This window comes from Diadema antillarum, unplaced genomic scaffold (genome assembly GCF_040938485.1).
Source record: "Diadema antillarum isolate AM-2024a unplaced genomic scaffold, OU_Dant_1.0 seq00001176_RagTag, whole genome shotgun sequence".
Taxonomy (NCBI): Eukaryota; Metazoa; Echinodermata; class Echinoidea; order Diadematoida; family Diadematidae; genus Diadema; species Diadema antillarum.
In genome coordinates, this window is record NW_027271979.1 from 196,041 (window position 1) to 212,524 (window position 16,484).

Sequence of the window (16,484 nt, forward strand, 5' to 3'; positions counted from 1 at the left end):
AAAAAGGGAATGCACACACGTACCATCCAGCTCTTAAATCACAGGTTTACTGCAGAAACGTGTGGAATATAGCACCGCCAGTTCCGCAACAGATGATAGGTTTTCAACACTTACAAGCTAGGTTACAAGCCTAGAGGGTGCTGTTGTGCTCAAGTTGTGCTCAACACCTGTTGTGTCCATGTAAATTTCTTATCCCCTGGGAGAAAAGTGACCTACTTGTTCCGCACTTTGTTCATCAAGGCAATACTGTTCATAGGTGGAGAAACCACATCACACATGCATCTATATGTAGTATTGATACTTTTGCTTTTTATATTCTGATGTATTTTTTTACAGATATATGATGACATTAGTTCATATTGACAGATTTACAGTAGATTGTAACTGCGAATAGGAAAGAAATGTGTGTGTGTGTGTGTGGCAGGGGTTGTCTCTTATTATATGTGTATAATAAGTTGGGCGATTAATCAGAACTTAAAATTGCGGTAAACCCAAAAGTGTACTACTTACTCCATATTGACAATATGGTGGAAAGAATGGCTAATAGATGATGTTGAACTACTTTATCATTCAGTCTGGTTAAACAGGTATTCATTGCAATTTACCACTAAAAATATTGCAGTTGGCATTTTTGGCACATATCCAAGGATAATAGTCATACAAATTTCAGAGTTTTCACCTGAAAACTTTGTTTGTTTGTTTTTTAATATGGGTGTACATATCAAATAACTACATTTCTGGCCAAGTTATTTTTGTAAAATATAAATCAGGAAATAGAAATTGACCATGTAACAAGGGAAGGGGGAAAGAGCTCAAAGTATGTCATGTTGTTTGGGAGTGACTGTTTGTGACTTAGAAGTCTTTCTTTTTTGTGATCTCGTATATAGTGGCTTAGCCATATCTGCGATACAACAACAAGACCATCAGAACAATACAATCTGCGAACGTTGATGTTTCTCAACAGATGACTGGTGCCACTGTGGAATTGCTACAGCCATTCATCACCTGATGGAACGCTATGTTCTACTCTACAGCTGATAGTTCACTGTTCAAGTGCTCTAACCACAGAATCACTTCCCTGGCAAAACAAAGTCAGTACAAGGTGAATGGTATTTGTGACTGTGTGTCTGTGTGTGTGTGAGTGTGTGTGTGTGTGTGTGTGTGTGTGTGTGTGCGTGCGTGCGGGGGTGGGTGGTGGGGGTGTCATGTTGATCTCATGGCACCCCTGTGATTGCTGATCGGCCGGTAGCATACCACAGCCACGATAATTGATTACAAGACTAGAGGAATGAAAAGCAACAGCAGATGTCCATGTGACATGTGTCATTGGTCTATTGTCTGCTCTGACGTGACTTGGTCTACCCTTGTCTATCGGCTATCATGAACTCACATACAGGCAAATCAACACTTGCCATTTCCAGTCAGGATGCAGCAAGTATCCTTTCCTAGGTTCACAATGGTAGTCAATATAACTCCCACTAACATCACATTAGCCACACTGACAAAACGACTCAGATGAATACATTAACAAATTTCTATTGGTGACCACTTTGCCTGACAGTTTGAGAAAGAAACATTCATACCTTGGGTAATCCTAATTTTCTTTGTCACCTATAAAGGTTTATTAGTTTCCATCACTTTCTCCGAAAATGAGCTCTACGGTTCTCTTGTAAGGAGAATTAGGGAAGTAGCTTTGAAACCACCTGATGTTGGGAAGCACGATGTAGACAGGAAGGAAAGAGTTGAAAATTTCCAAGAGCACTTTTGATAGCGGAACCAATTTGACATAAAAAATATTTTTATCTTGGGCTGTTTGGACTCCTGGAGGAAATTGCAACTTGAATAACCAGATGTAGTACAATGTATTCCTCATTCTGAGCTGTGGGAGCCTTAGCACTGTCTGAAAGATGAATCAGCCCCTGTACTTAAATGTGTTTTAACCCTAACTAGGCCGGGGGGGGGGCCTCGACGTTCCGCGCGATGTATCGCAATCGCAAAAAGCTATCGCCGCGACATTTCATGACTTTTTTCTTTCCAGTCTCCCGCATCTTTTAACACCAAATTTGCGACGCCCGGGTGCGCGGTTCCGAAGTTACGCATAAATATGTACATGCATGTCAGACCAAAAATTGCTCAAAAACGTTAATTCGTGTACAATTTCAATGCAAACTGTGCTTGCAGGCAAATTTCATAAAAGCATGATTATTATGGTGTTTTATTGATTGAAATCAATGAATAACATATTTTCTTGTTCGGAGCGATGTCACGGACGAATTTCATCGAAAAAACAATGAAAAACATAAAGTCGAAAAAACAAAGAAATACATAAGAAATTCCAAAAAACAATAAAATACATAAGAATTTTTTCTGATATCACAATTTTTTTATTACATTTGCTAAGGACACTAAAAAGAATATCTACACAAAAAATGTGCCTGTTTTGAGCTTTATTTTGTGATTTATACCAAATAGTCTGATTTTATGCATCATCATGCATAAATTAGCATAATTTACCATAAATGATGATTTTTTTGAAAAAATAACTTCATGGTATTTTAGATTACATCATAGGCAATGTGTGTGCCAATTTTCGTCGCGATCGCGCAGTCGACGGCCGAGATCTGGAGGGGGGGCCTGGGAGGCCCCCCCCTGGCTCTATCAACTACATGTACCTAAATAGCCCGGCCTAGTTAGGGTTAATGGGTGACACCTATAGGCATCCAAACTTTAAGAATATCAATCATAAACACCTATGATATGTAATGCAGCAAGCTGCATACATTCCTTTCAATAAATCAGTCAGTCACTTAATGATTCTACATCACAGCAGTCTCTTGATTTCTATTTCCAAAATATCTGCCTAACAGAACAAGAAAAAAAACAAAACCCACCACACTTATCATGTAGAAAACATGAAATGAAAAAAATCACATCACTTCTTGCTTGGTCTATTTTGAACAACAATCAATGATTGCCTGTTAAATTCAAATTTGATATTTTTGGAGCTTCCTGTGACATCATATTCACAACTGGGTGACTTTATATTGCAAAAAGTTTGCTCTAACTTATTTTTTGCACGCAACTCCATCATGACAGGAAACGTTCAGCGAATAATAACTTGTGGCACAAGCAAGAAAATGTGAATGACATATGCTCCAGAAGTCTACCCTGTGCATATTGACTGTAGCTGCCGCATATGGTGGAGCTATTTGGAATCAATTTTCTCCCTGGTGTCTGGTACAGAGAGAGAGAGAGAGAAAAAAAAAAAAGAGTGCGAGAATAGTCTACACCATGCAGACCTTGTTGATTGGTACGTGGGTCAATAACCCATCCTACCACATTTCTGGTTTAGATTCTGGCCAAGGACAACACGATACAGCCTGACCTGGTACAGTCACACATGGAAATGAACGGTGCTAGTCACTACTTTGACTGCCTCCCATGTCATATGTCACATGGCACAGAATGGAAGAAAAACAAATCAATCGAATCTCCTCCTCGACCCAATTAGTCAGCTAATGGCAACCACTATCATGCAAACTGACCGCAAATCAAGTTTTGGAGGACTTGTTATTTCAGCCTACAAGCTGCTTATCAAAAGAAAGTAAAAAAAAAAATAGATACATGCGGTACCACAGAGATACGGACTAGCAAAATAGCAATATCTAAATCCACAGCCTTTTCTGTCTCAAACCTTAAAACAACAACAGCAAATGAAAAGAGGGGAAAAGGGTACAATCTGCATGTACATGTGTAGTGAAATCACATGATTTCTCAGAAATTGGCCATAAAAACGGAAGCTTGGGTGCAATGTCCTTTCTAACACAGCTGTATCTAGCTGTGACCCATCATCTCAATTACGGTTATAAAGTCAGACATTAAAGCTGCAATAACTGCATAACACCGTGATTTGCCTGAAAAAAAAAAGAAGAAGATAATTTTGATATTGTAAAATCTAATTTTTCATATCTTTATTACCTAGTATCCATATCTTACAGTGCATCAGACTGTTTCGAAAAGTAACATTTTCATGAAGCATGTTACCACAGAGCGCTGAATTAGTCTACAGGTTTAGACATACATTTTCATAGACTCTACGCTGCACATCAACTTTAAAACTGATTTTCTTTACACCGCAGTTATCTAGTGACTGGCTTTCTTGCCATCTCTGGGGCAGGTTCCTAGAAGTTGAGTGGGAGCAATCATAAGAGGCTGGAGCTTTTGATGACACCAAAACCAGAATATCCATATTTGGTGACTTTAACATTTTAATAACAAGTCAAACCTATCCTCAGCTTCCTGCACAACCAAGGAAATGCTGATCCATAAAATCCTCAAGTTAGAATATACTCCGGGATTCCACGAACTCTTGTATGTATGTGGACTCTGCATAATGGCCAAGCAAACGAGAAGGCGGCTTCCATACAGAGCAGCAGAGATTCTCATCAAACCACAATTAAATCTATGGGCAAGTTCTGATGTTGGTTCAGACATGATTCATTCATTGTTATGGGTCTTGTTACTTGCTGACAATAGTTCTGGTTTACACCACATTTCAGCGCAGCTTTCTGTGAATCAAATACATATCATATTCCCGCCACTAGAAGTCTTGTGTATTACAGATTTATCTTGATTTCTTTTATCAATATTTTCATCTACCAACATCAATATCTGGACTTTATATGTGTGTTCAGATCACAGAAGGAAACAGCATTGATTATCAATGACTGTCTAGAAACTTATTCAGTTCAGTTTTTTGTTTTGTTTTGTTTCAGAAAAAGAAGGAAAGGCATGGGGCGGGGGAGAGACATTTAGTTAATTCTTAAGAAAAGAAAAGCGAATGCAAAATTTGCATCTGAATTAGAACTTTCCAAATCAATGCTACAGAAAAGTGCATCTATTTGTGGGCGTCGAAGGAACTATACACAGAAGGGCTGCCAGTTATTCAAGAGAGCTATATTTTGGACTTGACAACTTTCTTTTTACTTCACAACCGACAACATTCTGAAATATATACTTGCGCCTTTGTTTGGCAAAAAGCTACTGCTGCAATTTCCGAGACTGGAGACCATGATGCTGAACTTTGTTCACTCACGTTCTCTGCACTTCTAGGTACTGTATAGTAGAAGAGGAAACAGGGTGATCGTGCTGTATGATCTCACCTGTTGATGGTTTCACAAAACAGGACGATGACATCCTGCATGGTGTCGTACTCGTGTGCCAACTTGACAGGCACCATGGCGCTGACATAGCTCAGCTCGAATTCCGCAAAGACGTGGTCAAACTTCTTCAGGGCATCTTTGACCTGGGCAGTGATGGATTAAGACAAAGGAGCAAACCACTTTCACTAACTCTTTGTGTGCCATAGTGTAAACCCCCTGTGTGTCAATGTGTGAACCCCCATGTGCCAAGGTGTAAGCCCCCTGGGTGCCAGTGTAAACCCCCTGTGTGCCACATTATTCTGAGACCACAATGCAGGAGCGCTTTTGGAAAACATTCTGGGGTTTTTTCCGAACCATGTATGTGTTTTTTAACAGATGTGCTTATGCTAGAAATGTAGTTCAGCAAAGTTGAGGGGAATATAGTATTAAAAGCTTTGCTTTGAAAATAAATACGTATGAGGAATTGAACTGCGCATGATGCTTTCAGTGTACTGTGGCATAATGACTGGTTTGTGCGTGGTTGAGCGAAATATGTGAAGTTGGCAAGCCATCGACTGAGCTGGGTGTGCGAATGTGGCACACAGAGTTGGAGAAAGTGCTTTTAGAATTCCGTTTGTTTATTGCTCAATGGAATTCTTGTTTTCTGCTATACACCTAAAGATTGATGTATAAAATTGGTGAGCATATCTTCTCTCAAAGAGATCTCATAAACATCTCAAATTAAGTTTCAACAAAGTAAAGGAGAAGGTGAACAGGCTGCCATATCTAATGGAATGATAAAATGTTAGACATTTCAAGGTAACTAACATCACATCTGAGGTTTGCCAATGATTCATCTTTATCACTATGACCTTCCTTGAGACATATCATTACTTCAAGGAACAAAGAATTCAGGATCTTCAAGAACAGCTCAAGGGAATATCAATTGGCATGAAGTACACAGCACTTCAAGCAACCTACAACAATGTGTTACGAATTCAAACCAGCTTGGCCCAGTCTGTATTGGTTGGTGTAAAACACAGAAAATAAATGACTCTGCAATTGTCATAGTGACTGACACAAAGTAATCAGCAAAGTTTACTTCAAAGTTTCTGGATAGTAGCCATCATCTCGCTCATAGGAAAGCCTTTTAGGGCAATTATCCGTCCCGTCCCATTGAAAAAAGAAAAGAAAATAAGAATCTTAAAGGACAAGTTCACCTTCATATACATGTGGGTTGAGTGAATGCTGCAATATTAGTAGATCACATCAGTTGAAGTTTGGGGGAAATGGGACAACCCATTCAAAAGTTATGAATTTTTTAAGTATCTGCACAGTCACAGCTGGATGAGAAGACTAATAAAGTGTATGATGTCACATGCATACAATGCTATAAGGAAAATAAAAAGAGAATTTCACAAAATTTTACTTGTTGAAAAAAGTGCATATTTCCTCGACTTGTCACTGACGCATATTAAGGGTAATATTATTCCCCCTTGCCTTCTGAAAGAGGGAAGTTAAGTGTTCATTTATTATGCGAGAAAAGTGCAAATATGTTGAATTTTCTTTATATCGTTGTACACACATGACATTACAAGCTGTAGTAGTCTTCTCATCCAGCAGTGACTGAGCAGAAACTTCAAAAATTCATAACTTTTAAACGGATTGTCCAATTTTCCTAAAACTCTCACTGTTGTGTTCTATTAATATTGCCGCATTCATTCAATCCACAGGTCTATGAAGGTGAACTTGTCCATTAATGACTAATTCTAAAATATGAACCAATACATTACTATATTGTGAAAAGTTGAATACCTCCTGACATTTGCAGTCAGTCTGTCAAGAAAATTTGACTTTTACCATTTTTTTTTCTCCCCAAGAGATTGCACATAAGAATAAGATTCCACCATGAGCAGTTAGGGTAAACAAGTACTGGTAGTTGACAAGCTAATGAAAACCGGAATATTAATGTGTACTGATATAATGCCATTTACAGAATGGTCTGACACAATATTCCACTTTGAATAGAGTCACTATGGGCTCATATGAAGTCACCTTGGGAGGGTACGTGCTGATGTTTTTGTAGCTCTGCTCTCGGAGAATTGTTCGTAGTGTGTCCAGACTTCTGGTCAGACAGCGTGCCAGAGGACGGAGCGCAGCGCTCTCGATCTCTCGATTCATGATAGTGGAACCTGCTGCCAAACACTGTACGGAAAAGCAAGGGGTGGATTTCAATGAGCTTATTCAAGGGGATGGCTAGTAACTGATCAGTGGGAATCAGTGGGAATGCTGGGGGATGATTGTTCCAATCCTTGTGGGATTCATTTAAGAGTACATTGTATATATTGTTGTGTGAAAATTATTTGCTTCAGAATGGTCTCATATTCAAGAAATGTGCAGTTCAATGTTTCCAGGTTAGCATGCCTGTACAGTGTCGGGGCGATCGTTAACGGGCCATTAACAATCGCCCCGACACTGTACAGGCACTGTAGTGCATTGACTTATCATGCAACTCCAACAAGCATCTAATTATCATTTGAAACAACTTATGAGCAACTCTGAACACAGAAACAACCATACATGAGAGATACACTTCGAGAAAAAAATATTATCATTATCTTTGATACCCACTGAGCTGGTTTCTCTTTTACAATAATGTTCAGTCTCAGATCAATGAATTCTTGGCCTTTTGTCAACCAATCCACAAAATGAGAACCAATCCACAAAATGTCAACTGAAAGTATACAAGCAATAAACACATTTACAGACTGTGGAATGTTTAATCTTGCTTGTCTGGTAGCCAAGGACCATAAACAGCCTTCAGGCATTCATAAACTTCTATAAATATACTTTTATCGCTACATTTTTTTTCTTTGAAATATAGTGATCTAGGATCAGATGATGACAAAATACAGTGTACCTCTTGGCCTCCAAGTGTCATATCCGTAAAATGAATGCTTTAATGGCATGACTTCATTTTAGATGAAAAAAAAAAAATGCCTCTGGCGACACTTCGTGGCAGAGGCATAACAAGATTCTCTTTACTCAGACTGACTTGCTCTTATGAGCTTTTCAAATACATGTATTTCGGTTATCAAACAGACTTTCAAGCATTGCTGGCTTGTTTGGGAGTGAAATCTTACCTCTGCGCCAAACCAAAGCTGTCCGGCAAGGCTGTCTTGAAGTACGTCATCAGGAAACTTTGCCCTGAAGTCTCGGCTGGCTCGGTGCTCAGGAATGGCTTCATTCAGGAGCTGCTCTATGATTGCTGGTGTAACAGCCGGAACAAGAATAGGGGGAAAAATAAATCTTAAGTATCATATCATCATGTTGAAGTGCATTCAAAGTCATCTACTTCATCTTCCAAACAAATCTCTTGAGGCAAATCAACCATTTATTTCAGAACAAGCACCTTGAAAACGGTATGCTAGATTGAATGTGAGGAAGTACTTTTTTGCTAAGAGTGGTTGATATATGTGGAAATCTCTTCCAGAAGACGTGGTCTCAGCATCACATGTTCTGTGAACGCCTTAAAGAATAGGCTAGACGAACACTGGAGAGTTGTTGCATTTGACTATGAATAATTACCTGTACATTAGGTTCTTGGTCTCCAGCAGCTTTCTACACCCTTCTCTGTTAAATGTGTATGTTCACAGTTTCAGGATAATACCACTTTGAGATCTCTTTCTTCATGACTTTAATGGAAGGAGAGCAGCAAAAGATAACTTGATAACATTGATCAATAAAGAGGTTCTGTCCTACACCATCGTTCCAGGAAAGTAAAAGTAAAGTAAAGTACAGTAAGTGAGTACTTGATAATGGTATACAGTTTGTAGCATGGCTATTGATCTGGGTGTTGCTGCAGAACATTTGAACCATCATAAAATTCACAGAGATTCAAAAGAACAACCAGAGAGATAATTGTGTTACATGCATCTCAACTGGCTCAAACGTTGCCTATTAAAATCAAGGAAACTTTTACTGTATGAGCTTAAATTTTTGCGGTGGTTTTATTTTCGCGAATTTTGCGAATCGCCTTTGAACCGTGAATATAACAACGCACGAATAACTAAGTTAAACCCTCGCAACCGTGAAATTAACAACACGCGATAACGTCCACCAAGTAGCAATTCGCGAAAATATCTGTACGCGAAAATTTCAGCTCGTACAGTATATTCTCAAGTCAGTATATGGAGAGAGGAAAGTTAAATTTTCATGGAGCCTCTCATGGCATGCCATTTGTCCAATAATTCTATAAAACCTAGTTTGTCTGCAATAAATTTTTGTTTATTATGTAAACTAAGTTTTTCAGAATTACCAGTCAAACGGTGCACCATGGCATCCTGTGAAACTAGGGAGAAGTAGCAGCTCTGATATCATACTTTCAATAGCCCTGCAACCAGATAACAGTGATTTTTTAGTCCAATCTCCTGAGTCCATCGTCCAAGCAAAAAAAAATAATTTTACACACACAACTGTTCATGATAAATCACAGCAAGGGTCTGTAGCAGCAACTTCATTGCCAAGATCTGACCCTATGTGTACATGTAGGTACTGACCCCGACAAATCTTATTTTCTGTACATGTATTTGATGTCTTGTTCATATGCTTGATATATGTATAACATGGAGCAATTCTTCAATACATGTATGAAGCCTTCAGTATGTTAGGTATTACTCCCACACACTCTAGTGTAAACCAGTGTGACAATGATGATCAATTAGAAGACATTATACTGTATACGTCGAATATTTCGCAAGGTTTTTATTTTCACAAATTTCCCGAGTCAGGTGCTATTCGCGAAATTAAAGACACATGAAAATATTGACTCTGACCCCGATGTGGATGTGACGTACACGTGTACATTTCTCCGTTCAGTACAGGACTCCACGATCGCGAAATTTAACCACTCGCAATATTGTCAAAGATTCCCGATTCGCGAAAAAGTAGACTGGCGAAATATATGGCGTATACAGTACTACAATGTTTCAAGGTTGGCTGCAAGAAGAAGAAAGACAATTCACATTACAAAAAAAGTTTTAAAAAACTGTTTTTCTATCACTTAACAATCACTGGCAAGGCAAATATGCAAAGAGTCAGAGAGGGAGAGAGAGAGGAAAAAAGCGCGCGCACACACACACACACACAAATCCACAGAAGTACACACTCTCAACAAGTACGGTACTGATAAATATTTATCATTCTATAAATTACCAAAATATAATACTCTGTGTACACTTCGTTGCTGCACCAAATGTCAGAGAGTCGCAATCACTTCACACTTTTTTCTGTCCTTGATTTGGTTGAGCACTTTGTTGGTGTTTTAATACTTGCTTTGTTGTTCTCTACCAAAGGAAATGAAAAGGAAAAATCATACACCCACACACAGTCATATTATGCATGTCTTGCAAAGAGACAGAGCTCAATTGTCACAATTTCTGAGTAAAGGAGGATTATTTTCATTCATCGCTGCTCCTATTGGGCCTTTTATATCACACACTGACACTGCAACTGGAGAATGAGAAAAAGAAAACTGTGTAGTGGAATCACCTGACTGTCAGAGCAGGGAGGTGGGTCCCACCTCTGTGGTTAAAGCAAATAACAGAGAATAGCATGAGGGATGGGACGACAATATGATCAGTTGGGCAAAGCAGAGTGCAGCCCCGTGAGTTCCAGTGTGGCGGCATCACAATCAGCAGCTAGAAAACAGCACTTCTCGCAACGATGAAAATGAACACATGCCCAGAAGGCAGTAACACCAATTGCACCAATGACGATGTAGAGCTCTTTAACTGTTCCAGGTACTGCCGATGCAACCATTCTAAAGTCAATAGTCTTCACCTCTGGATTCCAAATGGGGGCAGAAGAAGAAAAAAACTAGTGGGTGCAATTGCACAAAGATTTATAGTCCTCCTGTTGATTTTGCATTCATGGATTAAAAGGAAAAATGGAGATCGGGGGGGGGGGGGAGGGTGTCATTCTTTTTTCTATATATCATAGGCACTGCAAAATATTTACTTTATAATATGTATGAAAGATAGATGACAGAAGAAACCGGCCATCCAATGAAAGTCACAGCTTACCAAGCACCCAGTATGTAACAGAAGGTGCCAAAGATGTATACGTAATTCCTGATTTAAAATGCTGGATTCATACCCCGTACTCGCTTTTTCAAGATCACAAAACTGTTCAGCTAGCTCAAGTGACGAATATCTAAGCACTGCGATTTCATTATGGCGAATAGTTTATGAGTAGACTGATTCAATACTCTCAGAAGCTTTACAACACTGTTTTTGGCCTGCACTCATCAAACATATCAATATGTAAAAAATTCCAACAACTGCTACAATTTACATCATCAGTGAAAGTCTGTGATATCCACAGGAGGTTGAAGATGACTACTCCCCCCCACCCCCCCCCCCCCCTTCCACGCCATTCAGCATACTGAGGTTTCGATTTGATTCCTAATCTCAGCTCCACACTGTCTGCAAGGGTGACGGCACATCCTGTCAAAATCGAGTTGCACTCATTCTGCAATTTCCATCCAATCTTATCTCATCACAAACACCGTTGTGTCTTTTCCTATTCCAAACAGTCACAACTTTCTCACTGGACCTCTTCCAAGATAAGCAAAGTAGGCCTATGTCTCTTTATGCTGTACCCCCCCCCCCACCTGTCACGATTAAACTGTCATGTATCAGAACGACATACATGTACCATAATAATAGTGGTTAACTACAACGTATATTCCTAACAATTATTAGCAATGTATTAAGGGTGCTATTCACCACAAGTTATACATGATAGAGGAAGTCAAATTATTCAATGAAATGTATAAAACTGCACTTCAGTCTCTATCAGCAAAAAACACAGTACTGGTACTTAGTATGAAGTAAACACAGAATCATACATCTTGTTAAAAAAAGATGTCATACACTTACATCAATGATGCAGATAATAAAAGAATAGCCATCAATAGGGCCATTCTCATTGCAAAAAATCGCGATATGAAAACTCGCGATGTTTTACCTTTGTGTCCACATTGGCAGGTAAACATCGCGATGTTAGCTCCGGTGCCAACAATCGCGATCTTTCATGACGTACTGAGCATGCCCATTTTACTCCAATCGTGCGCTCGGCCTTTGTTTGGGGTCAAGCGGATACTGAAGTCACGTGAGTAATATCGCAATATTTCTGCTGCGTGCGTTCTCATTGCAAAACTCCTTGCGAAGTTTCGCTCGAAGTTAGAAAAATCGCACTCCATCTTGCGATTTTTCGGGCGATGGTTTAGTGAGAGTTGCTAGGCAACTTTCACTGTAACTTCGCGATTTTTCTAATATCGCGAGTTTTCACCTGCAATGAGAATGGCCCTAATTACTATCATTAGCCTAAAGCCCTGTTTCTAACAGACCTTAAACCAGACAACTTTTAGTCAGGACAACGTGTGGAGAACAAAATTCCTTGCCTCTGGCAATAAAACTGCAGGAGAGAGAGTAAGGGTACCAAAACATTCTCCAGGTAGGTTTCCACAAAAGGGGTGTGTCCACTGATGCGACTACCCTGCCCACCGCCCACCACCGCCTATTGTTCTAGTTTGTGAACATCTAGGTACGCAAATGGTGTTAGTAAACAAAACGTGGTTACAATCACTGATCTCGACTACATAAAGAGCAGTGGTTACAATCCAAGCACGTGATCGACGCCTGGCATATCAAACATTCTCTGTCTGCAATGTTGTGCATGCAGGTTGAGCGTATCAAAGGAATCTTACCACAATCGTGTTCTAATGGAAGGTTTGTTGGGGTAATATCAAGGTAACTACCTTAGACAACTTTTATTGTCCAAGTAAAAAGGGAATTTTTCCGACAAGAACTACAAATAATAGGTAGTAATAAATAGCACTGTATTCTGAGAGCTGAAAAAAACCAGATTTTTGGAGGAAACAGTATTTTCATCTTTCCTGCAGTAGACATGTGTACTGATAGTATCATTTGGAAAACAGTATTTTTCATGAAACCTGCTGTATTTTTGGTAAAAAAAAACAACAACAATGACAGTACAAAATACTGCAAAAAAAAAACAGTTAGAATCTCTGAGAACTAGTCCTTTATTCTATATGACTCTTCTGGACAGGTCGACAGAACCAAATGGTAGACAGCTCAACTTTTTTCCTGTCCTTCATGGTCTCCTTATCACCATGAAACAGCCAGATCTTCAGAAAGATTGATGAACTGTGACTCAATCATCACCATGGAAACCGTATCTCCTGAATGCACCCTCAATGGATCATTATATGAAGATCGAGACTGATTACTTCTGTGTCCTCCTGAGTTCTCCTTCACAGACTGGGGATACATCATGGAGTAAAAATCCAGACATTTGTGTATTGCTGTCATGAAAATGATTTTAAGGGGGTGGGGGTGACCGGTCATATTGAATATGTGTTTGGTACAATTTCGTAAAATGACAATCTATGACACATGATGTATCATGGAGGATGCCTTTAAACTTGGCACAAATTTAGAAGGACTGTACAAGAGAAGACTGCAGCACTTCTCTGCCATGAAATTTGTTGTTGCTTACAGAGACTAATTCTGTTGTTCAACCAACCATGTCACACTGGTTTATACATTATACTCTGATAACTTTGTGCCATAAAAAGAAAAAAAAAATCAGCTGCTTCATAGAATGTCAGTACACTGGCAACTACTAAATCAGTGTTAAATCAAAGTCAAGTGACTGTAATATGGAAAAGGTGGTAGTCACAGGTTTAAAGGAGGTGAAACCAATTGGGGTTTTTTTTCTGGACCAGATGGGCCTCTTGAGGATTCAGACAGCTGGACTAGACCCCGCTGGATCTGGCTGGAGGGGCCCTGACCATCAGGCCCACTGGACCACTCTGACCTAACTAACCGGACAGGGGCAATCTTTCTGAACAAGCCTGGTGTCCCTCTTCCTGACAGGACAAATCATTGCCACAGCGAGTGTCTGCTGGATCAGTCACGTAGTCCAAATCCTTCCAGGAAGCCTGGACCTCCTTCCTATGATACGTCCTGACTGATTGACTGGCTGCTACTGTAGCTGGGCAAGCTGTCACCAGATTCTTTGACATCTACTCCACACCTTTCTCACAGTCTGTCCTCACTTTCATTGACGTCCTCACTTTCATTGACTACAACCTGTGTTAGCTGTCAGCGGGCAATCACACATAGTCTTGTTCAAGACAATTTTGTTCATTCCTCTTCCTTGAGGCCCCGACATAGTCCAAAGAGAAATTTGATTTTCACTAAACTTTAAAAAACATTTTTTTTTTCTCTCTCTCTCTTTGTATTACATGTAGGTAATACAGCATTTGATGGGACAAGGGACTATAAACATGCTTGGCAGTTAAACTTTGTGATGAAGACTGCATTCATTTAATGACAATAATGACAACTGAACACTGATGTTGGCACTAATATACATGTGTACATAGGTATCAGTGTATTACCTTCAAGTCCCTGAAGAGTTGGTAATATTTTTGTAATATCAATTTCGAAAAAGCCCTGGCAACTCAAAAGAATGAGGACAATGCTGCGTCTCATAAAGATGGTGAATAATAATAGTATTCATAATGATGATTATTATCATACCGGGTATATACAGTAGTATATTATTAGGAAATAAATGTTCAATCTTCTGCAATGCATAGCTGTATAACATCTTGCACATAAGCAAGCGGGTTGGCTTTCCTATCTCTATAAATTTAGTTAAATCAATATCACATTTTGATACCAATCTGGATTCTCCTGGGTAAGCAAATGAAAGGCATCGATTACCACCGATTACAACCATCAATGGTATGCTCATACAGTGCACGAACAGAGTATTTTCTCTGGGGAAAAAAAAAAATTATAATTTTTTTTTTTCAAAGTGTTTGTTATACATTGTAGTTGTACTACATTGCACGTGGGGCTTATAGTACAGTCAAACCTGTCTTAGCAAAACCCTGTCTATAGTGGCTACCTGCCGTATACAACCACTAAAAACAATTTCCTCCAAGTGAAAAAGCATGTTAAAGAACCTGTCTACAGTACTGTATAGCGGCCACCTGTCCATAATGGCCACTTTTTTGTCTCCCTTGCAAGGCCGCTTAGACAGGTTTGACTGTACAATCATCTATTTCAAAAACATGACCACCAAAATTTCTTACGACTTTGTGAATAAGAAAAAAACGAAACAAAAGTGAGCTCTATAATCATATTCAGAAGAATTATCCCAGGCAGTATCTTCTTGGTGACCTGCAACAAGAGTGCTGCCTTGCATGCTAAAATACTTCCCCAGTAATTTTTCTTCAGCCCCTGGTTGTGGTCCTCCTGTAGATGTGTTCACGCACCGGTGCCATGATCAAAGTTTGCTGGCAAGAGAGAGAGTATTTCCTGACAAGGGCCTTTCATTTCACTCACATTCCCAGCAATCCAGCCTGGCCAAATGGAAGCTGAGTAGTTTATTGCTTCCGATTTCAAACTCTTCTTGTTTGTCTTACTTTGCTCTTTTCTGTTTTTTGTTTTTTCACTTTTTGGTAGAGTGTCTGCGGTTACTTTCCCTGTTTTTTCAAGACCCAGCAATTTTTATACACCACCCCCCAAAGTTTGGACAGGAGTCCAATCTTTTCATGGAAAAGTACTCACGCAATCAAATTTAGACCAGTCTTCGTGCATACGGAATAGGGACTATGTAAACACTTGTTACACATGTGTGCACCTCATGATGTCAAAGCATGTGGCAAAGAGTGCAATAGATGACAGAAGTCAAAGAGATTTATCATGTGATCACTGTAGGTATTTTCTCACTCACACCTGTATCTTGTATGGAAATCACAGAGAGGTTCATGACAGAGCCTTACTATCACACATGACTGTGTAAGTTTGCAGTTGTGAAAAAGATCGGTTAAAATGGTAATTGTCAAATTTCTATTGTGTGGAGGGTTTGAAAAAACCTCCTGCCTCTGTGAAATGAATACTAAAATAGAGTATATCTGAATACATGTTATATTGAAATTCTGCTTACATGTATGTAAAGCTTAATCTAAAACTGATCAAAAACTACATTGTACCAGTAAGTTGGGTTTTTTTAAATCCCTTTAATAGCCCCAAGGGTTTGTATTCATTTGTCCATTCATTCTTTACTCTTCAGATTTAAAAAAAAAAAAAATGTTTCTTGAATTTTTCATGATTTGTACTTGATACAATGTATGAGGTACACATACACTGCATGCATTTTGTATGGTTGTATGCATCGGATTTGGGGCCAAATCCAAGGTTAATAAATGTCTCTAGCCAGAAGTGTCCACTGGTACTATAT

General features: G+C 39.2%; 1 protein-coding gene across 1 annotated transcript in view; it reads right to left on the reverse strand.

The window, feature by feature from the left end:
- The window catches only part of LOC139744453 (lateral signaling target protein 2 homolog), a 35,502-nt gene that overhangs the window by 9,344 nt on the left and 9,674 nt on the right, over positions 1-16,484 (reverse strand). The window contains exons 3-5 of the mRNA XM_071654889.1: positions 8,285-8,409; positions 7,197-7,346; positions 5,163-5,305 (exon numbers count right to left, since the gene is read on the reverse strand). Of these exons, the coding sequence (XP_071510990.1) occupies positions 5,163-5,305; positions 7,197-7,346; positions 8,285-8,409 (418 nt within the window). The remainder of the gene's footprint in view (positions 1-5,162; positions 5,306-7,196; positions 7,347-8,284; positions 8,410-16,484) is intronic.